The sequence below is a fragment of the Mus caroli genome, chromosome 4, assembly GCF_900094665.2.
Source record: "Mus caroli chromosome 4, CAROLI_EIJ_v1.1, whole genome shotgun sequence".
Lineage (NCBI taxonomy): Eukaryota > Metazoa > Chordata > Mammalia > Rodentia > Muridae > Mus > Mus caroli.
The window spans coordinates 16,967,807-16,992,330 of NC_034573.1; the positions used below are offsets into that span (position 1 = coordinate 16,967,807).

The 24,524-nt window shown below is 39.8% G+C and overlaps 2 protein-coding genes across 6 annotated transcripts in view; one reads left to right on the forward strand and one right to left on the reverse strand.

Annotated features, from left to right (window-relative positions):
• Positions 1-6,845: 6,845 nt before the first annotated feature.
• Positions 6,846-8,208, reverse strand: LOC110292492. The gene has a single exon (XM_021159805.2). It carries the CDS (start codon positions 7,836-7,838, stop codon positions 7,374-7,376), a length of 465 nt encoding a protein of 154 aa, XP_021015464.1. The 5' UTR covers positions 7,839-8,208; the 3' UTR covers positions 6,846-7,373.
• Positions 7,478-24,524, forward strand: part of Pnisr (PNN interacting serine and arginine rich protein) — a 28,750-nt gene continuing 11,703 nt past the window's right edge. Inside the window, exons 1-6 of one of the 5 annotated variants that reach the window (XM_021159803.2) lie at positions 7,478-7,898; positions 14,651-14,749; positions 17,514-17,702; positions 19,417-19,640; positions 21,159-21,330; positions 22,323-22,513. In XM_021159803.2, the coding sequence (XP_021015462.1) occupies positions 14,662-14,749; positions 17,514-17,702; positions 19,417-19,640; positions 21,159-21,330; positions 22,323-22,513 (864 nt within the window). In that variant the 5' untranslated portion in view covers positions 7,478-7,898; positions 14,651-14,661. Of the gene's footprint in view, positions 7,899-14,650; positions 14,750-17,513; positions 17,703-17,941; positions 18,101-19,416; positions 19,641-21,158; positions 21,331-22,322; positions 22,514-24,524 lie in introns of those variants that run through there. The other 4 variants (XM_021159804.2, XM_029475881.1, XM_029475882.1 and 1 more) reach the window with 4 other exon arrangements.

Sequence of the window (24,524 nt, forward strand, 5' to 3'; positions counted from 1 at the left end):
CTTCAGGAAGCTGTCCCTGCTCTTTGAGTGCTTGATGTGCTCAATCCGCACATTGATCCTCTTGGCCAGAATTTTGCCCTTAACCTGCTTGTTGACAATGATGCCCACGGCATGCTGGGTGACATTGTAGACTCTTCCGGTTTTGCCGTGGTAGCACTTATGGGGCATTCCTTTTTGAACAGTGCCCATTCCCTTCATGCCTACAATATTCTTGTAGATTTGCATGTATGTGGCCAAAGGAACAACGCCATGTTTCCTAAAAGGCCTAGAGAACCTATACCGGGTTCCTCTCCTCTTTCCCTTTGTGTTCGTCATTTTGGCGAGTTACTGGAAGATGGCTGTTGCGGCTGAAAAGGTCAGTTGGCTTTCTTAATGGACCTAAGTAAGTCCAGGCCAGGGGTAGCACAATGCTCTGGACACTTCCACATCAATCACTTATTTAACACTGCCCAATAGACTTGCCTACAGCCCTGTCTCAATTCCTTTCTCTCCTCTGAATCTAGCTTGTGTCAAGTTGACATAAAAACAGCCAGCACATAAGGGAGAAAACCCTCAAACTATATGCTCACATGCTGTTGGGAGTAACACCTAGCCAAGAAGGATGTCCCCGTAATAACAGATTAGTCAGGGTTCTCTAGAGCCACAGAACTTACCGAATGTCTATATATTAAGGGGATTTATTATAAGGACTTACAGTCTGCAGTTCAGTTATCCTAACAATGGGCAGCCGTGAATGGGAAGTTCAAGAATCTAATATTTGCTCAGTCCCACAAGGCTAGTTATTTCAGCTGGAATTCTGTATAAACTAGAATCTTGAAGAACTAGGTTCCAATAGATGTGCTGGCAAGTAAGTGCAAATAGGAAAAGAAGAGTGAGTCTTCCTTCCTCCATTGCCCTTATGTAGGCCTCCAGCAGAGGGTGTGGCCCAGACTAAAGGCCTAGATGTACCCCCACACCTGGATTTGGGTCTTTCTCTGTCTCTGCTTGCCTCAATCTCCTGGGATTAAAGCTGTATACTACTTTGCCTGGTCCTGAACTTTTCATGGTCACTACATCTTAAAATCTGGACCAAAAACATGTGTCATCCCAAGTCAAGATCCAAGTCAGAAGCCCTTGTCTTCTAGTCTCAAGATCTTAGTGACAGATGTGCTCATCACTTCTGGATTGTAGTTCATTCCAGATACAGTCAAGTTGACAACCAGGAACAGCCATCACAGTAGATCTGATAGTGCCAGAGAGAAAGCTAAAGAGAGAAGAATGAGTCTTCTAATTTTAGGGCCCTCTCCTGCAACAGAAGCTGAGAAGAGAAATCTTGATATTTCTATGTCCCCAGAAAAACATTATATGCCAAGTATTTATAGTTTTAGAAATTTGTGGGTTTCCTGAAAGCTTTTTCATACATTTCAAGGATTACACCCAAATAGAAAAACCCAAAATGTTTGCAAATAAACATGTATTTTCTAATAATTTATTTTAATTTTATGTACATTGGCATTTTGTTTGCATATATGTCTGTGTAAGGGTGTTGGATCTCCTGGAATTGGAGTTACAGCCAGTTGTGAGCTGCCCTGTGGGTGCTGGGAATTGAACCTGGGCCCTCTGGAAGACCAGCCAGTGCTCTTAACCACTGAACTGTAACCCTGAGACCATAGCACAACTGACTTCATGGTGGAGTACCACACAAGTTGTAAAATTTAGCATGTAAACAATCTCATCTGCCAAAACAAAGGGATAATCTATCAAAATCCATACTTCTCGGAAGGTCTCTAAAGGTGCTAACCTTGCCTTTTGGCTTCTGTAGGTCTGCTTCTGGCTTTTTGTCAGATATTTGTCAACCCAGAACATGGTTTTTGTGCTTAAAAGCTCCTCCTGAAAAAGACTCAGGTCTACACAGGAATACCAAACACCCATTATAGTCTCTGGTGGGTTAATAAAGATTTTCCATTGACTTAAACCCATGTCCAAATATCCTTCTCTGATGAATACCCTACATCAGAGCCATTGCTTCAGGCCCAGTGATCCTGTTTCTTCACAACTGGTTTAACTGCATAAATACCTCCACATCTCAATTGCCTTAAAAGGAACCAAGGTTATTTCCTACTCAGCAGTCTCCAAAGGAAACCATCTCACCATAGCAGAGAAGAGCGTGTGGAAAATTCTCACTCTAGCAATAGTGTGTGAGTTTACTAGAAGTCTCTGTCTCTATACACCCTTCTGGTCACCAGGCACTTAGCTTTTCTTTCACACTTGAAACCACAATGACTCCCTTTTCAAGGGTCATAGTTCAGGTGGTTTTATCCTCAAGATCAATGTGATGGTTTGTATATGCTTGGCCCAGGCAGTGGCACTATTAGGAGGTGTGGCCTTGTTGGACTAGGTGTGTCACTGTGGGCCTGAGCTTAAGACCCCACACTAGCTTCCTGGAAGTCAGTATTCTACTAACAGCCTTCAGATAAAGATGTAGAATTCTCAGCTCACCCTGCACTATGCCTGCCTAGATGCTGCCACGATCCTACCTTGATGAAAATGGAATGAACCTCTGAACCTGTAAGCCAGCCCCAATTAAATGTTGTTCTTTATTAGACTTGTCTTGGTCAAGGTGTCTGTTAAGAGCAGTAAAACCCTAACTAAGACAACCAGGTTTCTAGAAGTGTGTTTCGTCATGTTTAGGTGTTGTCTCTGCTGCTTTGAAGACCCATGAGCTAAAATGGTTATGTTATATTTTCTACATACTTCATGAACAGTGATAGACCACTAGCCAGTGAACATTCTCATGCAGGAAGAGGGAGAATGGTAACAGGATCTTTTACTATAGATGAGAGGTAGATTCATTAGACTTTTCTGATACAGAGCCCAGGGAGGGTTTGTTTGGAGTTAACACCTTTGGCTACATTTGAGTGGTGTACTGGCTGGTTTTGTGTGTCAACTTGACACAGGCTGGAGTTATCACGGAGAAAGGAGCTTCAGTTGGGGAAGTGCCTCCATTGAGATCCAGCTGTAAGGCATTTTCTCAATTAGTGGTCAAAGGGGAAAGGTCCCTTGTGGATGGCACCATCTCTGGGCTGGTAGTCTTGGTTTTATAAGAGAGCAGGCTGAGCAAGCCAGGGGAGGCAAGCCAGTAAAGAACATCCCTCCATGGCCTCTGCATCAGCTCCTGCTTTCTGACCTGCTTGAGTTCCAGTCCTGACTTCTTTTGATGATGAACAGCAGTATGGAATTGTAAGCTGAATAAGCTCTTTCCTCCCCAATTTGCTTCTTGGTCATGATGTTTTGTCCAGTAATAGAAATCCTGACTAAGACAAGTGGCTTTTGCAAAATATGACATACTAAGAAATTGCGCAGCTTTTTAAAAAGATCATTCCCTTGTCATGTTACACACAGTGGAGTGGAACTACAATTTCTGGGGATCTGACAGACTCTTCCGGCCTCTGCCTGCATCAGGCATGCACATGATCCATATGAATACATGCAAACACTCATATTAGTAAAAAAAAGAAAAAACTTTTTAAAAGCCTTAAAGTTTATTTTGTGCAGTTCAAAAATCCAGCCTCAGAGTGCATGCCTTAAATCTCAGCACTCACTCAGGAGGCAAAGGAGGGGGATCTCTGAGTCACAGGCTAGTCTGGTCTCCATACAAGTTCCAGGAGAGCCAAGGCTACATAGAGATAGCCTGTCTCAAAAAACAATCCTGCAAAGAATAGAAGATTAAAAAAAAAAAAAAAGATTGTTTTTATTCTCTCGTTTTGGTTTTCAGAAACCATTTAATCCTTTCTGATTTCTACCTTCTCCCTGCCCAGACACACAGAAGATTGTCACATATGACCCAGTCTGGTCTTTAACTCCCAGGCTCAAGTGACCTTTGGGCCTCAGCCTCTGCACCAAGTCAGACTATATTCATGTGGTGGTTTGAATAATAATATCCCACAGGCTCATACATTTGAATGATTAGGCACCAGGACTATTTGAAAGGATTAAAAGAATTGGGAGGTGTGGTTTTATTGGAGGACGTGTGTCACTGGGGATGTGCTTCATGGTATCAAAGGCCCATGCCACACCCAGAGTCACTCTCCCTGCTTATGGATCATGATGTAGTTCCCAGCCACTGGTCCAGTGTCTGCCTGCATGCCACCATCATGATGATAATGGACAGAACCTCTGAAACTTTAAGCAATTAAATGATTTCTTTTATAAAATCTGCCTTGGTTATGGTTGCTGTACACATCACTTTCTTCTTTACCTTGTCAAATGCATTCAGTAGCATCTAGTATCTAGTATCTTGCTTTTCAAACTTTTCCATTAAATAGAAATTCATTATATTATTGCCTCGAAGGTTATAGTGAATGTCAGTTAAATCTGATGTTTTACTATACCATAATCTAAATTTCTACACATTAATGTTAGTAGCAATTTCTGTCAACTACCTTCTAATCTATTGCATATTTTTTAGATTTGTGATTTTCTTTTTTAGATGTATTTATTATTAACTGTAGCTGTCTTCAGATGCACCAGAAGAGGGCATCAGTATCTCATTACTGATGGTTCTGAGCCATCATGTGGTTGCTGGGATTTGAACACAGGATCTTCAGAAGGGCAGTCAACCGATAAGCCATCTCTCCAGCCCCTAGTGCATACATTTTTTTTTAAGTGACTGCTTTTTGTTCAAGATAGTCTAGCTTTCTGATATATTCACAAATGACTCAGCAGCTTACTTTGTGGTCATTGGGAAGCCTTCATATGTACTATCTGAACTGGCATGCGGCCTGGTGACCAGGTCTCATAAGCTTATGCACATGTGGGGGGAGGGGACATTCGTGAGCATTCTTCAGGTGCCCCTCTACCTTTGTTTTTGAGATAGGGTCTCTTAATTGACGTTGAACTCAATAGATGTTAGGGATCTGTCTACCTTTGTCACTCCTGGTGCTGGGACCACAATGCACACCACAGCTCCTGCTTTTTGTTTTGTTTTGTTTCTTAGGTGTGGGTTCTGGGAATCAAACACAAGTAAGTCTTCTTGCATTACAAATGATGATATCTTCCCAGCCCTATAAATAGGAACAAACAAACCTGAAGTTAAAGTTCTCTGGTAATCATTAATAGTAGATTGCCAGGTAATACAGACAAGATGCTGGCACTTGATAATTACAGTACACAATAGCCAAATTACAGATCTCATATATGATAGCTGTTCAGAGCTTTAACATAACAGCATATATTCTGATAAAATAGAACTTGACATCCACACATGGAATTGGTGATGTGTGCCTGCAATCCCTACAAGGCATTTAATAGACCCTCCCATTTGGATATCCAAAATGGCTAGTTTACACTAGTGTCCCTAGTCAAAATATTTAATCACTTGACAATGTAAAATTTTCTGTGCACTAATATGTTAGGCCCTTGGAGGGCAAAAGTTGTCACCTAAGTATTCGTTTCAGTTTTACTTGGGATATATTACAAGATGGTTATAGGGAGCAGGAATTTTCCATAGCCTAGCTAATCCAAGCAGATTTCACCAAAGAACGTCCATTTTCCTGGTTAGAATGTTTCTCAGTGAGGTGAAGCATGGTGACATTTGATTTTAATCCCAGCAACGGGGATGGTGGCTGCTAGTAGATCTCCATGAGTTCTTATAGATGCTAAATGGAAATAGTCAAGTACAGATCTCCTTCTGAGTTAGTTGTACTAATCTCATGAACTCACATCATAGTATTGCCAGATAATTGGCAGTTTTCTCCACCCCACTCCCAAATTACATGTTGAAGGCAAACTTGAGGCTAGCAGGTGTTTGCTTAGTAGGGTTTTATTCTAATCACACAGACTACTTGGTTTTCAAATACTTCATTTGAGAATTACAGAATTTCTTATAAAGGGCATTCCTATTTTCACATCTACCTATATTTTCTTTATTCAGTTTACTACAGTCTTGTTTCTAGAGTAATTTGATATTTCTTGTGCAGTTCCCAACTCAAAGACTTAGATTTTTAGTGCATGGTGGGTGTGGGTGCTAAAAACAGAGTTTTCACATTAAAGGGAATAAGAGTTTATTGTGGAGCCACATTTAAATGTCCATGGCACAAGGAACACAGTTATGACAAATTCCTTTTATAACACGGAAGTGGTTTCATGACATTTTATAGTTTTAAAGAACAGACAGTCAGGGTTGGAGAGATGGCTCAGCGGGTAAGAGCACCTGACTGCTCTTCTGAAGGTCCTGAGTTCAAGTCCTAGCAACCACCTGGTGGCTCACAACCATCCTTAAGAAGATCTGACTGGTGTGTCTGAAGACAGCTACAGTGTACTTACATATAATAAATAAATAAATAAATATTAAAAAAAAGAACAGACAGTCATAAATCAAGGCAAGCTTAAGATACATTGGTGTGTACATCACAGAAGTTGCAGCAAGATGGGGACATTTTTTTTTTCGAGACAGGGTTTCTCTGTGTAGCCCTGGCTGTCCTGGAACTCACTCCGTAGACCAGGCTGGCCTCGAACTCAGAAATCCGCCTGCCTCTGCCTCCCGAGTGCTGGGTTTAAAGGTGTGCACCACCACTGCCCGGCTGATGGGGACATTTTTTACACAGCTGCAGATGCTATCTGATAACATTCTTATCTCTTGGATTGGTGGAAACTGGGAGTCAGCTAAAAAATTTCCAAAGGTGGGGGTTGGAGAAATGGCTCAGTGGTTAATAGCACTGGTACCAGAGTTCAACTCCTAGTACCCACGTGGCAGCTTACAACTATCTGTAGTCCAGCAACACGTGATTTGACACCCTCACGCATACATGCACGCAGGCAAAACACCAATACACATAAAAGAAAAATAAATCATTCTTTAAAAAGTTCTAAAAGGTTTTTAATCTATTAGTCACAGGATTTAGCTCTAATATGGGGAGGTTGGCAAAGACTGGCTATTTGTGGGTAAAGCTAGGCCCAGATTGGATAATTAGCCTCTGAACTTGTAAAATTCCAACCTTTCCACATCACTGAAGCTCCAATCAATCTTTTCAGACAGACTTTTTCCTGGAATTCTCCTTCATAACTCTTTTTAGTTACACTGACATTTCTAGAAAGTCATTTTCCAATATTTAGGTTAAGAATGCTGTGCTTCTTAGCATTTTTTATTCCTTTTGTAATTAAACTCCTAGTCTGAAAAGCTGACATTTTAGGTATATGAACATTGTTCACGCTAAACACCTTTTACCTCCTTTCGGGAGGCCATCTTGGAGTTGAGGTAGGGAAGGACCAGTGGAAACTGCTTCCCAGTTACTTTTCCTTAAAGAGTAGCTGAGCGAAGTTGAACTGAGTAAATGTTCCCACAAGGGGGCGCGATGCTAGGAGGTGAACAAGGAGACCTAGCAAACACCCTGCTTCTAGAACTCAGGCTCTGCGACTCGGGCCTGGCACAGTGAGTTCCAAGTTGGCAGGGTTTGACTTGCGGGCCCCTCCGTAGTCTGAAAGAGGTAAAGCGATTCAGCATCCTTCCCAAAGCGGAACTGATTCTTAGAACGCATTTGCTCTTCGAGGGTCTCCTGCCTAAAGTTTACTAAATACCGTCCATTGTACCGGAACGTTAGGTTCAGCTTTGTGCTGGCTGTACAAATGAAAATGTGTCGGGTATGACACGGGCTTCCCACACAAGAGGGTCCAACTCGAGGTGGGTTGGGTTTGCCCTCAACAAAAATGGCGCGGACTCGTCCCGTCGGTAAGATCACATGTTCGTAAGCCTGGCTGAGAATCAATGTGACTTCAGCCGAAAAGCGGATGTTATTATCATTCACTTCCGGGTGAGACCCACCGGGCGCCATCTTGTCTTGTTCACGAAGAAGTAGAAGCATCGAAAGGTTGGAGAGAATTACAGGAACGGTGGCGACAGCAGTATTCCGGAACCGGAGCGGGTAAGCGACGAGCAGTTTACCCCGGGGGACCTGCCGGAGGACTAAAGTCCTCTGGGTCTGTGTGGCGAACGGAGCGTGACTCAGGCTGCGTACGCTGCTTGGCGCCACCGCCAGAACCTCATTCCGGAGAAGCGCCGGCGTCCGCCCGAGAGAGTGAGCGAGAGAGCCGCTGTCGCCCGCAGGGAACCGCCTTTGGCTAAGGAGAGGGCTCACGACCCATTCTTCGAACTAAGAGTTTCCTTTGAGAAGGCAAGGGACTAATTGTTGGGCTCCTGAGCGGCCGTTAAGCAGTGCGCGTGCGCAGTGGGAACCCTTGAGGGGCAGGGAGTGTGGAGGGGCGGAGGCGGCGGGGGCCGGGATCTGGAACTTCGACTCTGCGACTCGCACTACGCAGGCGCAACCGCTTTCTGCTGCGTCCTAGACAAGTATGATTTAGTTGCTTAGTTTTGGTGTTTTTACCCAGTGATGGGTATTATGTGTTAAGCATCACAGAGGAAACAAGTAGTATCCTATATTTCAGTTGTTTCGTAGTTTTGTGGATAATAGTGTCATCTTAACAAAACTGGGCACTGAGCAAATTTTGACTGTGCTTGATTAAATTAGCAGTCTTTAATACTTCATTTACCTTTTCTCTTCCTAACCCTAGATAAAACAAAAACAATCTTGGATTTTTTTTTTTTTTTTTTTTTTTAGTACATCTAGCTAAAACCAAACCAGAACAGTAAAGACTTTATTTGTGGGGTGGTTTTTTCTAAAGCATCAGGAGAAACGTAATGAGTTCTCGGATATTCTTAAGACACACTATTTAAAACATAAGTAAGCTTTATATTTAAGGACTTTTTTGAGCCTCATTATATAGCCCTGGCTGGCCTGTAACTCCTGCTTCCGCTCATGAATGCTGGGATTAAATGTATTCACTACCACATCAAGCCCTAGAATTTAATTTAATTTACTTATAGAAAAATTAAACAGCTAGTTAGTGTATAACCACGTGTTTTATTTTCTCAGTAACATATACTTGTATGACACTTTTTTTTTTTACTATTAATGGAACAATGTTGCTGCATTATTAATTGAGGGCATGCTCCTATTTCCTTAAAGAAAAAAAATCATTTTTTAGAAAAGATAGCATGTTTCTGTGGCGATCCCCTGGAACTGAAGTTACAGGTGGTTGTGAGTTGTCATGAGGTGCTGGGAACTGGAGGCAGGTCCTCTGCAAGAGCAGCCAGTGCGCTAGCTACTGAGCCAACTGGCCACCGTCTCTTTTCAATGAAAAAAGTACTACTTTATGTCTATGTGTCAGTCCTATCTTTTGTCAGGATTCTTCCACTTTTGACCATTACTAAATCTTTCAGGTGTCTGCTGTTTCCCACCAGCTTCTATTTGATTGGTCGGTGTTTAGTTTCTTTGTTACTCTGTTGCAAAGACTGGCCTGGACGGCTCGGCTTTCCTGCTTAGCTTCTTACAATTGAGATTACGGACATGGGCTACTATAGGACTTTATTTCAGTTTGGGGGAAGGAGCCCAGGCTAGCCACCAACTCAAGATCTTAACTGCTTTTACTTCTGAATCTCTTTAGCGTTAAGATTCCAGAACTGCCAGGTACAAAGAGACTTAAAACATATTTCAGTTCTCATCTTTTTGTCACAATCTGTAAATGAGTTTTGTAAATATTTGTGGTCATTATTTGAAGAAGTCATTTTGAAGTCAATTGAAGGGTTTTCCTTTTTTCCATTTAAGATTTATTTTTTTTGTGTGTGTATGTGTGTGTGTGTATGTGTGTGTATACTTGTATATGCACGCATGCTTGCTCATGCCTGTGTTGAGTGTGTAAATGTGCACATGAGTGTGAGGATATTTGGTCCCCTGGATCTGGGATTTCAGAAAGTCTAAGTTGTTTGATATGATGCTGGCATTGAGCTTGGGTGCTCTGTAAGAACAGCAGGCACCTCTTTAAGCAGTGAGCCATCCTTTGGCTCCAGGTCTGTTTGTTGTCATTTGCAGTTCTAATACAGAATAATTTATAGAAAAGACTGAATAACAATAATTCTAGTGTTAGTATCTGGGTTCACTGTAACAGATTACTACAAACTAGGTGGTGTAAAACAACTGAAATGTCCTCTTTTATGGTTCTAACGGCAAAAAGTATGAAAGCAAAGTTTGACAGGTACCTTCCTTCCTTCTGGGTTTTGATGGCACCTATCTTTCTGTTCTTTAGCTTGTAGAGTTGTCCAATCTCTGGCATTGTAGGCACAGGACAGTCTTGGATACTTATGTCTGTCCTCATCTAAGGATGAACGAGGTCTTACTCTAATCAAATATGACCTCATCCTAAATTTAGTACTGTATCCACACAGACCCTGGTTTCCAAATAAGTACAGGTAACATGGATTTAGGACTTCAGCCTGTCTTTGGGAAGATTACCAGTTAGTCCATAACTCTGGTTTTAGTTTTTTCCAGCAGTATGATGCTGTTGATAATCAAGTGCAATCTTTGGTTATTGGCTTTTCTAGTCTTCCCAAATTCAAGTTGTTTTTCAAGAAAATCACACTTAACTTTACCCTGTGAAAGAACATTTTGTCAACAGTCTGTTGCATGAATCATCAAAATTAGACTTCTCCAAACCTGAAAAGTTGATGATCTCTGAAAATAAGTCTTAAAAGGAGACTAAGTTGATTCAATCTTTTTTAAAAGCCACATTTATCTATTTTGTGTGTGTATGTGTCTGTGTGAGAACACATGTGCCTTGACATGTTTGTGGAGGTCAGAGGACTACTTTCACGAATTGGTCCTCATCTTTGACCATGTGTGTTACAGGGACAAAATGCATTCAGGTTACCAGGATGAATGACAAGTGCCTTTACCTACTGAGCTATTTCATGGCTCTCAGGATTTTTTCTCCTTGTGTTGGGGAGACATGAGGGTGCTGGGGATCATACATAGGCTTTGCATATGTTAGGCAAGTTCTCTACTACTTACATGTATCCCTAGGTCCTAGAAATCAAACCATGGCGTTAAATAAATAGTAATATTAAGATGTACTTGGGCTGGAGAGATGGCTCAGCGGTTAAGAGCACTGACTGCTCTTCCAGAGGTCCTGAGTTCAATTCCCAGCAACCACATGGTGGCTCACAACCATCCGTAATGAGAGATCTGATGTCCTCTTCTGGTGCGTCTAAAGACAGCTACAGTGTACTTACATATGATAAATAAATAAATCTTTAAAAAAATAAAATAAAATAAAAACTAAAGGACTATAATTAAAAAAAAAAGATGTACTTTTTGTGGCTAAAGTTGCATATTTAGTGGGTAACATAGATGAGTGATGAATGAGTAAAATACCTAACCATTTAATATAAACACAATACTATGATAGAGCGAGCACTCAGTAAGGTTTCCTCTGTTCATAAGAAAATCTTTGAGCATTCAAACATTTATTCTACAAGAACTATTGCATATTAACTTTTAATTTATGGAGATTTTCAGACAGTGTATACCTTCAACAGTTAACGTTTTCCAAATTATTACTCACCCAATGTACGACCATAAGTTTTCATGGTTTAAATCCATTATTAAAACTTAATGGGTCTGTTGATATTGTTCAGCAGTAGTGCCTTTGCTTATCTCAAGAAACAAAAAAAGTTGAATTAAAAATTGTGTCTGTGGAACTGTTCATATTGAACATAGTCATGTTTTCCAAACTAAGAGTCCAAATACAGAACTAAACTCAACAACAAGCTTCAAAATACTTTATAAGTAGGAGCAGGTACTTTAATTTCTTTCTTTTACTTTTATTTTTTTTTTCAAAAATAGGTTCTGGCAGGGCTGTGGTGGTGCACGCCTTTAATCCCATCACTCAGGAGGCAGAGGCACTCATATCTCCAAGTTTGAGACCAGCCTGGTCTGCAGAGTGAGTTCCAAGACAGCCAGGACTATACAGAGAAATCAGCCTATCTTTAAAAACAAAAACAAACAAAAATACAAACCTGTCTGTCAGTGGGTTATATATTTATAGGTAGAGCCAATTGCAGATCAGAAGTACTTGGTAAAATGGATCTAGTAAGCATACTCAGATTTTTGTTTTATGTAACAAAAATGCTATTTTATGTGAGGGATCTGAGCATCCTAAAGTTTTGGTTCCCTATGGATATTACATCAATCATCGACGGATCCTGAAGGGCGTAATTAATATGCATGCTTTTTTTTGTTTGGGTGTGCGATAGCATCTCAGAAGGAGGATACAGGTTGCTATGGACATATGGCCCAGCGGACCTTGAACTCGAGATTTGCCTTAGTGCTGGTTCCCATCCCGAGCACTGTAATCTGTGCTGTGATTCTTAGATGTCAGGAGTCAGAGTAGTCTGTTTTAGAAGTTTTGAATATGGCAAGTTCTTTTGTATAAAGATTTTATGGTGAACGTGAAGAAAAGAGAATAGGGCTTCTAAATTTTTATCATCAAATTAGTTTGCTCTTTTGTTAAGTAATTGGTAAAACCCTTTCTAAGTATTTGTGCTGGCCCAAAACATATAAAACTATATTTTACATACTTGATTAGTTAATTATGTTCCTTTTGCTTATCTGTTTCCTTTTTATAGACTTAACAAGAATCAAAGTTTAGTTTTCATGACCAGTGAGTTATTTCATTTGGATTAGATTTGAAATTTATTCTAACTCGTGCTTGAACATGAACAAAGATTAGGTGGTTTGTCTTGTGTTCAGGTGGCTCATGTGTGATTTTTACTTTTATAACAAGTACTCTGGATTGCACTTGTTGCTTCCCTTGAATCCATTTTTAAAGCTAAGGTATTTCTAAACGTACACACACTATGAAAGAATCCAAAGAATACGGAAAGTATAAAGTGGAAATCCCTGATAACTATTTTCTGCTTCCCTGAACTTCAGGAGTTTTGTCATTTAGGGTCTTAGATGCGTGCTGGACTGTGAACTTAAGTGGGGTGGTTTTGGGGATGTGTGCTGTAATTGTTTTTTCCCTGTTGAGTTTGTACGTCAGTACATGCCAGTGTAAAAGCGGTGCTTTACTCATTCTAATTGCTTTAGAGAAGTCCATTTAATTTGTTCAACTTACATCTAACTTTAGTTAAATTTCATTAAAAGTACATGTTTACAATTAGAAAATTTGCTTTTTTAAAAAATAGTTTTGCTGCAAGTCTAGGTGCATCCTCTCCAACTGACGCCAGACAGGACATTCCATTTAGGGGCATGGATTATAAGCAGGCAGACAACAGGCTTGGGGACAACCCCTGCTCCAGTTGTTGGGAGACCTGTATGAAGACCAAGCTACTCATCTGTTACATACGTGTGGGTAGCCTAGGTGCAGCCCATGCTCGCTCTTTGGTGGGTCAGGCTCTGGGAGCACCTAAGAGCCCAGGTTAGTTGACTTACTGGTCTTCCTGTGCAGTCCCTATCCAATTCTGGTCCCTCAATCCTTGCAACTCTTCCATAAGATTCCTGAAGCCCCATTTACTGTTTGGATGTGCATCTCTTTCCATTGGCTGTGGGCTGGAGCCTCCCAGTGGACAGTTAATACTAGGTTCCTGTCTGCAAACAACGGAGTATCATTAATAGTGTCAGAAATTGGTCTTTGCCTGTGGGATAGGTCTCAGTGTGAGGCAGTCATTGGTTGGCCATTTCCTCATTCTTCGTCCCTCACATCTTGTAGGTAGGACACATTTTTTGGTTGAAGGTTTTTTTGAGGAGTTTTTTTTTAGACTTGTTTTCAGGAAAGTGAGTCATAAGGATCTACCGTCCCATTATCCATAACTTAGATTTAGTATTTTTAGTATTTAGATTTTTAAATGCTAAGCAACAGGCTTTCAAAGTCTCACTTTTCAGCTTTGATTCATTACTGTTTCTAATGGCATTCCTTAGCGCCTATAACTTTTTGTATTGGAAGTGCAGTTGTTCCTTTAAACATCTGTGGTGAGACTGTTCTATACCTCGGTGAATATAATACTTTATTTTGTAAATTATATCCATGTACATGACATTGGCAGTGTTTGAATTTCTAATTTCTCATCAACTTTCTTTCTGAAGTTTTCTTAGGAGGTATTATGTGTTTATTAATTATTATTAACTGTAATTAGAAGAACGAGTTTTCTTCAGCTATAGCTATTTGTTACTCTTTTAACAGAGTTTGGTTGGAGGCTCAATGAATCACTTTTTGTAATCATTAAAATGATTGGATCGGGGGCTGGTGAGATGGCTCAGTGGGTAAGAGCACCCGACTGCTCTTCCGAAGGTCCAGAGTTCAAATCCCAGCAACCACATGGTGGCACAACCACCCGTAATGAGATCTGACGCCCTCTTCTGGAGTGTCTGAGGACAGCTACAGTGTACTTACATATAATAATAAATAAATAAATTAAAAAAAAAAAAAGACTGAAATAAAGTCAACCCCATGGCTTGAAAAGTACCAAATGTTTTTCCTATGAGGGTTGTTCTTAAAATGATTGGATCTAGCCAGGCTGTGGTGGCACACGTACAGACACATAATTCTAGGTATACCTTATTCTAGCATAGCTAATTAGAACTGTATTTTTCACTCTGACACGACCATTAACTTAAACCTTTCTATTCTTGCTATTCAATCTAAATCTAGTTGTCTCTGACAACATTGAATAGAATTACAGAGCTTTCCTCGTGTAAAGTATATCATCATGCAATCTCTGATATATAAGTTTTGAAAATGTAAAAAGTCTTAGCATTAACTGCGTTTAATTTGTCATAAATAGGAGCTTAAAGGATGTGGGATCAAGGAGGACAGCCGTGGCAGCAATGGCCCTTGAACCAGCAACAGTGGATGCAGTCATTTCAGCACCAGCAAGATCCAAGTAAGGAAAAGCCTGCCTTTGAAAGTGGACACAGGGTGGACGTTTAGAGATGGGTAGGATCTAGATGATAACATTCAGGTTGGCTTATTGAATTTTACATCTTAAAACTGATACCGTCTAAAGTTTTCTAAAGAAAAAGCATGAAATGTGCTTAAGCATTATATATTTCTATTCTGGATTGTATTTATTACAGGTTGTGCTATGTCATTTTTGTGCATCTATGTACATGTTTCTGCATGGTCAACATATGGAGTGGGTAAATGTGAATATTTGTGTGTAGAGGCAGTCATATCAGATGTCTTCCTCAGTCACTCTTTACCTCATTAAACCTGGAGCTCGCTGATTGGATGGGACTGGCTGACCAGCAAGCTTTAGGAATCTACAGAGCTTCACAGTGCTGGGGTTATAGGTGTACACTGCATCACCTAGCCTAAATGTAGGTCCTATATGTAGGGAGTTCAGACTTGGGGAGCTTCTCATTCTTACATACCAAGCTCTGACTGAGCCATCGCCTCAGGCCCATATGCCATTCCATTTTCAGATTTCTTTTTACTAAGGACTGTCTCGAGTGTTGAGCTAATTGGTATTGCAGGTCTTTAATCCCAGCACTTGGGAGGCTGAGGCAGGTGGATCTCTTGAGTTTGAGACCAGCCTGGTCTATATAGTTCTAGGATAGCCTGAGCTACATAGTGAGACCCTTTCTTAACTACCCTCTACTCCCCTCCACTCCACAATGATGTAGAGGGAAAAGGAAAAGTATCAGGGACGCATTTAACACTTAAGGTCTGTTTTGCTTCATCCTTGTGAGTACATTGCTCTTTCCTTAGGGAGGTTGTTTGTTTGTTTGTTTGTTTGTTTGTTTGTTTGTTTCTGTTTTGAGGCAATCTTTTGTAATGTAGCCCAGGCTGGCATAAAATGTTCTATATAGCCCAAGGTAGCCTCACAGTCCTCCTACCTCCATTTCCTAGGTTTTAGGTATATATGTGCACTACCATACCTAGCTTATTTCTTTTTTAAATAGCTACATAGCATTTTTAATGTATGGTTTTATTCTAATACAAACTAACAATGATAGCAATAGTAAGACTTCTGGGTATTTGATTGTTTATACCTTTCCAGGCATAAACAGCATAATCTTGAGAACATAACATTAGTAACTTGTCCAATTATTTTCTTAGTAAAAGTGCTAGGCTTGCTAGATCATAGTTGGAAAGTTTAGGATATATTTCATCTACTTATGATCATCAGGCTACATTAGTTTCCTGTTTCATTAAAATGTATGAGGATATTTATTAAAACTTGACAAAATTACTTTGTTTGCTATTAGTAATGAGAGGTCTTAGAATTTTAGTATAGATTTGGAGAGGAAAAAGATAGTAGGAACAATAGATTTTGAAGTTGGTGAAGAGGTATATTTGTCTACAGCAATGAGCATGCAAGTCCAGCTGTGAGAATGCCCAGGGATAGAAACTCAGTGGTTTATCAGTGCAGGCTCAAAGGCAGCCTGGGAAGAATGGAGTTCAGTTATTTTTACACTGCCTTTAACAGGTGCTTGTGTTTCTTTCCAAAAACTCAGCAAACTAAGGTCATTGATTTTTCTACCAGATAATATTAAAACATGTTAGAGTGGGTTATTTGCTTTGTTTTGAGACAGGCTCTCTCTGTGTAGTTCTGGCTGTCCTGGAACTTTCTGTGTAGACCAGGCTGGCCTTGAATTCACAAGGTTCTCCTGCCTCTATCTGGAGTGCTGAGATTAAAGGTGTGTGCTATAACCTTTAAGGCTGAAAGTGTTCTTATTAGAGAGTCCTTTTCTGAAACTCATGTATATATTGAACTGCATATTTGTAGCATTTCTAAGCATATTTGTAGACATAACTTTGTATAATAGTTAATATCTATTTAACTAATAAAGGATACTTTAAGAGGAATGGGGAAGAACAGAGAAGAGAAAGAAAGGGAAGAGGGAGAGAAGAAGAAAGAAGAAAAGAAGGAGCCAGGGAGATGGTCCAGGAGTTAAAATACTTGCCATGTGTCCTAGGTAGGGTTTTACTGATGTGAACAGACACTATAACCAAGGCAAGTCTTATCAAAAACAACATTTAATTGGGGCAGGCTTACAGGTTCAGAGATTCAGTCCAGTATCATCAAGGTGGACGCATGGCAGTATCCAGGCAGACATGGCACAGGCAAAGCTGAGAGTTCTACATCTTCATCCAAAGGCTGCTAGTGGAAGACTGACTTCCAGGCACCTAGGGTGAGAATATTAAGCCCACAGCCACAGTGACACACCTACTCCAACCAAGTCATACCTATTCCAACAAGGCCACACTTCCAAATTGTGCCACTTCCTGGTCTAAGAATATACAAACCATCACGCCATGCAAGCAAGAGAACTGGAACCCATGCTCAACGCTGGGTGTGTAATGGTCCAGCCTCCGAAGGCAGAAGGAGATCAATCACTACTAGCCTTACCTGGGATTGAGAGACCCTTCTTCAAAGAATAGTAAAGACAGGAAGTGTTAGCTATCATGCCTCCTTGAGAGACCCTTCTTCAAAGAATAGTAAAGACAGGAAGTGTTAGCTATCATGCCTCCAAATGGACGTGGGCCCATAAACACATAGACATAACACATATATTCATGGACATGTATACCGTACGTAAAAAGAAGACAAATAGCAGAATAATTGAGATAACTGTTTTACATAGAGGTGCTGTTCCTTTAGCTCCTACATTCTGAATGCTAAACTCTGCTATGTACTTTAGGCCAGATTGACTGGGCTGCTTTGGCCCAGGCTTGGATTGCACAAAGAGAAGCCTCGGGACAGCAAAGCATCGTAGAACAACCTCCAGGAATGATGCCAAATGGACAGGATATGTCTGCAATGGAGTCTGGTCCAAATAATCATGGGAATTTCCAAGGGGATTCAAATTTTAACAGAATGTGGCAACCAGGTTTGTTATTTATGTTTCCCAAATTTTAGAATGTCTTAAGATAAAATTAGGATTAGTAGTACATTGTTTAACTTGTTTGCTTTTATGACTTTTTGAAATTAATGCTCCTTAAGAAATAGGCAGTCTCAATTTGATTTGATCTTGACATTTTTTTTTTTTTTGTGGTTATATTATTTTGTACACAGTCTGCTAGTGTTGTGGCACTCAGTTTGATTTTTTTCTTGGTTCTTCATTCCTAGGCTGACAGGGGCTGGGAACACTCTGGAAACCTCACTTGGCATCTAGGGAAAAGAGAGCACTCTTTGTCTCTCTGTTGCAACCTCTGGCCTTTTCAGAAGCAGCACTTGGCAGAGTAAAACATGTCTAGCCTCTAATTAAAGAAAAGTTGTGCCACTGTATGACAAGCAAGCCTGTCAAATGCTCTGCTCCTCTCATCCATCTACTTTTCCTCCTCCCACACCCTTTTTTCAGATAGTAGTGACCTTCCCTAAGTTCTTGGCTATTCCACGTATTTATTTATTTTTAACGAATTATTTTTTTTATGTAGATGAGTACATTGTTGTTCTCTTGGATGTACTGGAAGAGGGCATCAGATCTCATTACAGGTGGTTGTGAGCCACCTGTGGTTGCTGGGAATTGAACTCAGGACCTCTAGAAGAGCAGTTGGTGCTCTTAACCACTGAGCCATCCCTCCAGCCCATTATTTATTTTTTTTAAACTTCACAGTATGATTTAGATTCTTTAATGTTTACTCAGTTTTCCACGAATGTGTTGATATTTTTAATAATCCCATTACACTATTTATAGAGATTGCACATGTGAATATGTTGCTGAAGAAGTCATAGTTTCTGTTTGCTATTTTTATTATTTCTGTTATTACTGGTGAGATGGAAAACAGGGTATATTTTCAGTATTACTTTTAAAAGAGTAACAAATGTTCTCATCTTTGATATGAAGTGGTTTATTTTTGTCTTTTAGAAGGCCGAATTTTCCCACTTTTGAAATGATGTTAGATTTCAAGTTAAAGTGTACTCATCCCGGCATCAGTGGTCCTCCTTTTACTCCTGCTGCCCTTAGTTTCCCTTTATTGGCTTTCTCGGTGACACAAAGGAACTTAGTAACCTTTGTGTGGCTCAGTTTCCCCTTCTGAAATTGACAGATAATGCCAGATTTCTCCCTACCTCACAGGGTTGTTGTGAGGATAAATGTGTTCATGGAAAAAGAAATAATATAAAATCTAAGGTATTCTTTTTATGTTGTTACTATTGAACAGTAATAGCAGCTCATCCAAGAGTTGTTTTGGGACTTGTTAAGTTTGTTAACACTTTTTGGAGCTGAGTGTGGGCTCACATGCCTGTAAGTACAGTGCTGGGGAGGTGGAGGCAGACGGGGCTCATGGTGGAGGCCAGTCCTAGCTGTGTAGAAATTCCAGCTTAGCTTGGTCTGCATGGCAAGAGTCTTGTCTCAAAATATCAAACAAAATCATAACTTTAGGCATTTTGTTTACAATATTAGAACAGAGTTAGTTACATATGGGATTGTATTTAATTCATTGCTTATTTTAAGGTAATTCAAAACAAATTTGACCAAAATGCTATAACTTGCTTTTTAAGTTCTGTGTCATTACTTTTTGTAGCTTTCTTGAGATCTTAAAAATTGTATTGACTTTGTTATAATCCCCTGTTGAATGTCTTTATGCCTGAATCCTGAATAGAATGGGGAATGCATCAGCAGCCCCCACACCCCCCTCCAGAGCAGCCATGGATGCCACCAGCACCAGGCCCAATGGACATTGTTCCTCCTTCTGAAGACAGCAACAGTCAGGACAGTGGGGAGTTTGCCCCTGACAACAGGCATATATTTAACCAGAACAATCACAACTTTGGTGGACCACCTGATAATTTTGCAGTGGGGCCGGTGAACCAGTTTGACTATCAGGTGAAGGATATTTTGTTACTTTACTACCATAGACGTGCACATAACCCATTCCTTGGCAATGTCTTGTCAAGAATTCCTAAGATGTGTCATTTTCAGAGTTGTACAGATAAGCACATACAGTGAAAGTTTATCAACATTTATTAAAATCATTAGGTTTTTACTTGATTAGGAAATTGGTACCGACAAACATTAGGAAAAATTTGGATAAAGTGGAAAATGTGTCAGTGCAAATAGTTACATGATGCCTTGTTTCCAGTTTTAACATGATAAATGTTAAAGTATAGAAAATACGCAAGAGCTGAATATATTATATGTCAGTAATAGGTTATAAATAAGACAAATAAAGCACAATGACTATAGATTGTCTTAACTGTTGTACCTTCTATGTAAAGTTATTACTGGTATTATTTTTAGTGTTTTTCCCTCATTTTTATATACCGTATTATGGAATTGTTCCTGGCTTCCCTTGTGACCTTCATTCCTAGGGACATAGAACTCTATGGAGAATAGTGTTACTGTATGGACTTTATCTTGGTTAAGACCCTGCTTTGCTTGGGTCTACCCTTAAACTATACTAGATGTCACTGATGGCAGTTGCTGCTTCATGTAATAAGCTGGCATAATTTAAAATCTTTAAAACTGCAGATTTAAACATTAATCACAAGCTGAATTTGATAATATGTTCACCTTGAGATGGTATTACTCTCATTAACTCACGATTAGATTCTTTTATGCTAACTCTTGGGATTCACATGTGACAGTTTTTCTCTGTTATGAAGGGATGTAGTGACAGGGAGCACTTTCCTTACCTTTGTTTGGCCTGGTGAAACCTGTGCTAACAAGGCAGAGACCCTGTTGGCAGCTTCCTCCTAAAGGCCTCTGAAAGTGCAGATTTTCAAAAGAAAATAGTTAATTCACTGTCACCTTTGACTTGTAAATAAATAAATCCCGCCCTACTTTAGCAACAACCCGAATTCATTAGAAACGGGAAGGTCAGACTGACAACAACAACAAGAAGAAATTGTTCTGTAGTTTTTAGTTAAATAAAAATTGGCCATGTGTGGTGATGTGCCCTGTCACCCAAGCAGCCATGAGGCTTTGGGTTATCAGCCTTGGGCACATAACAAGTTCAAAGCTAGCCTGGGCTCCATAATGAGAGCCTTTCTTAGAGAAAGAAAAGACTTCCTAATCTTGGTGCTGTTACAACTTATGAATGAATTTAGAATGAAAAGGTTCATATACATATGTAATAACTTTATGTGTATGTGCTTTCTTACATAATCTATCAGCCGGGTTATAGAATCCTGTTTATATTTGTATAGACAGAAAATCTTTAACTTTCCTAAGAAAAGCAAGCTTGGGTTCTTGGGCTTACAGAAGTACTGTTGGGTGTTAGACCCATGGAATTCTTGGATTTGCTACACACATGGATTTCTACTGTCCCAGTTCATAACACGTGTGTGTCCCAGAAGGTATATGTACTAAATTGAAGAAAATTAAAATGCAATACTCTTTCAGCATGGGGCTGCTTTTGGTCCACCACAAGGTGGATTTCATCCTCCTTATTGGCAACCAGGACCTCCAGGACCTCCAGCACCTACACAGAATCGAAGAGAGCGGCCACCATCATTCAGGGACCGACAGCGTTCACCTATTGCACTTCCAGTGAAGCAGGAGCCTCCACAAATTGGTAGCTATTTAAATCTGTTCCATGAACCACATTAGCATGATGGCTTTATCACTGTAAAAACCATATGTTGGTTTCCTAAGTTGTTAAAGCACCTCTTTGGTTTGGTAGAAATAATGGTATTTTAAGACCCTATCATTTTATAGTCATAATTCTTAAAAACAGAAATACTGATCTAAAATGTAAAAAGTATTGAATAGTTTTTTTCAGATTACTTGCTTTAAACAATAATTTTTGATAAAATGTAGATTTTTGCTGACTATACATCTTCAGTGTTCTTTGCCTTGGGTCTCTCCCCTTCCAGTCTCAGCTATGAGATAAATTGCTGCCAAATTGGTTTTCTTTAATTATTTGCTTCTCCATGTGTACTGTACCAAAAAAACCAAAAAACATTAACTTTAAAATAATATTAAAGCTAGTAATAACAAGTTACATATTTACTCTACATTATATCCAGAAAGTTTCAAATCAACTATCATTTAATAGACCAGGAAAATATGCCTTTTAACATCTTAGGAAGATTCTAATTTAATGCTTTTTACATTTGACTGAATGAATTCTTAGTATGAAAATGGACTGTGCCTTTGTTTGACTGTTTTTCATATTTTAGGAAGCAGCTTAGGATAAGAATCCGGGCCTGAATTGGTTTATATCATGGTTTACTGGCTTTTTAATCCTGAGCAAGCACATGGGTTTATCTCTTGGAGCATCAGTTTCCTCACCTACAAAGAGGTTGAGTGATAGTAGTGACTCGGGGAGTTTGTGTACATTAAATGAAAGGACACTTTAATGCACTTCTGTGCCCTGGCAAATCATAAGCATTAGACCGTGCTCTCTCCTCTCTTCAAAGGAATTCCTTTTCAAGCTCAACATGAAAGGATTTTAGTTTTACTCATGGCATTTATAGAAACTCAAAAACTATTTGCTTTCTTTGCTTCTTATGATTTTTTTACTTAAATTGACATGGGATTTTGTTTTCCCCGTGTGTGAAACAGATGCAGTAAAACGCAGGACTCTTCCAGCCTGGATCCGTGAAGGCCTTGAGAAGATGGAACGTGAAAAGCAGAAGAAGTTAGAGAAAGAAAGAATGGAACAGCAGCGTTCACAGTTGTCAAAAAAAGAAAAGAAGGCCACTGAAGATGCGGAAGGAGGGGATGGTCCTCGCTTACCCCAAAGAAGTAAATTTGTAAGTAGAACCTGACATGAAACTGATAATTGTGTCTGTGTGAAAGTAGCCCGAGTCTACAGAAATCCTCGTGTTTCTGAGAGGCCTTGGGCTTGGGTTGGTTGTTCTGTGTATGTCTCACTGAGGTGGGCTATAGTTACATCATAGGATGCCTCGAACACTTCCTCAGGCTGTTGTTGACTCACCGTGCTTTAGATTCCCAAGTACAAAGATTACATGTGCGTGCCTATGCCTAGTGGGGTTTCTGGTTTTGTGGATGTTATTGAGAGTAAGTGAAAGGAACATAGTGGAGGGGAGCAGTAAGTTTAAAAAAGCCTGTTCTATAAGGATATTTTGTGTAATTCTGATTAGTTTTTATGGTAATGTGCAACTCAATATTTTTTCATCATGGTGCAGCCAACTCCCTAACATAAACAATACATAACATTACATAAAACAAAAGTGCCAAATAGCATAGAGAAATGAGTCTATCCTTCCGTAGATACTTAATGTGTACGTTTTACTCAGGCTTCAGCAGCTTGTTTTCATCCTTTTTGACATGAACATTGAAAGTTTCGGCTTTAAATCTTTTAAATATTTGTTTCTCAGTTCCTGGCATGAGTGGCTTAGGAATTCTTCTGTTCTACAGTGTTTTGTTTAGACATGTTTTTCTTCTCTCTTCCTGAATATATATTGGGCTTGTATTGCATATATGTCCTCTGGTTCTAGTATTCTGTCAATGGGAGTATTTAGATAGTTATTTGCTTTTTAACTTCTTACACTAGTTGCTAGGAGTGACCATATGACAGTTCTTTGACTAAAAAAGGGTCTAGGGTTTCTTGGTACTAAAATCATACAAAAACTATTTCTCAGTCTGAAATAGACTTAATTTCTTATCTGTCTGTCTTCTGTGTACTCACAAAGTACTTTAGGGAGGTTGAAGTGATGGCTTAGTTAAGAGCACTGGCTGTTCCTCCAAGAAACCTAAGTGAGATTCCCAGAATCTAAGTTAGAAACCCACGTGGCAGCTCAACCATCTGTAATGCCAGCCACAGGAGATCCAATGCCTTCTGGCCTCTGCAAGCACATGATACACAAGACAGAAACAACTATACACATAGAATAAAAATGAAGGTTTAAAGAAACTTTTTGTAATAATTAAAAAGAGAAAGAAAACTTAGTTTCAGATATAGTAAGCTGAGACTTTAGATCTGGCCAGAGATTTATTATTAAATCATGTTAAATAAACTGATAATACTATAAAAATTAAACTCTGGTCCATTTACCCAAAGTTGTACAAGCCATTTATTTAAGAAAGGTACTTAATTATTTATTGGTTTGTTTGTATTTATTTTTTATTAGATATTTTCTTTATATATATTTCAAATACTATTCCAAAATTTCCCTATACCCTCCCCCCGCCCTGCTCCCCTACCCATCCACTCCCACTTCTTGGCCCTAGCATTCCCCTGTATTGGGGCATATAAAGTTTGCAATACCAAGGGCCGGTGATGGCCCCATCTTCTGCTACATATGCAGCTAGAGATATGAGCTCTGGGGTTACTGGTTAGTTCATATTGTTGTTCCACCTATAGGGTTGCAGACCCCTTCAGCTCCTTGGGTGCTTTCTCTAGCTCCTCCATTGGGGGTCCTGTGTTCCATCTTACAGATGACTATGAGCATCCACTTCTGTATTTGCCAGGCACTGGAATAGCCTCATATGAGACAGCTATAACAGGCTCCCTTCAGCAAAATCTTTCTGGCATTGTGCAATACTGTCTGGATTTGGTGGCTGATTATGGGATGGATACCGGGTTGGGGTAGTCTCTGGATAGTCCATCCTTTCGTCTTAGCTCCAGACTTTGTCTCTGTAACTCCTTTCATGGGTATTTTGTTCCCTATTCTAAGGAGGAATGAAGTATCCACCCATTGGTCTTCCCTCTTCTTGATTTTCTTGTGTTTTGCAAATTGTATCTTGGGTGTTCTATGTTTCTGGGCTAATATCCACTTATCAGTGAGTGCATATCTAATG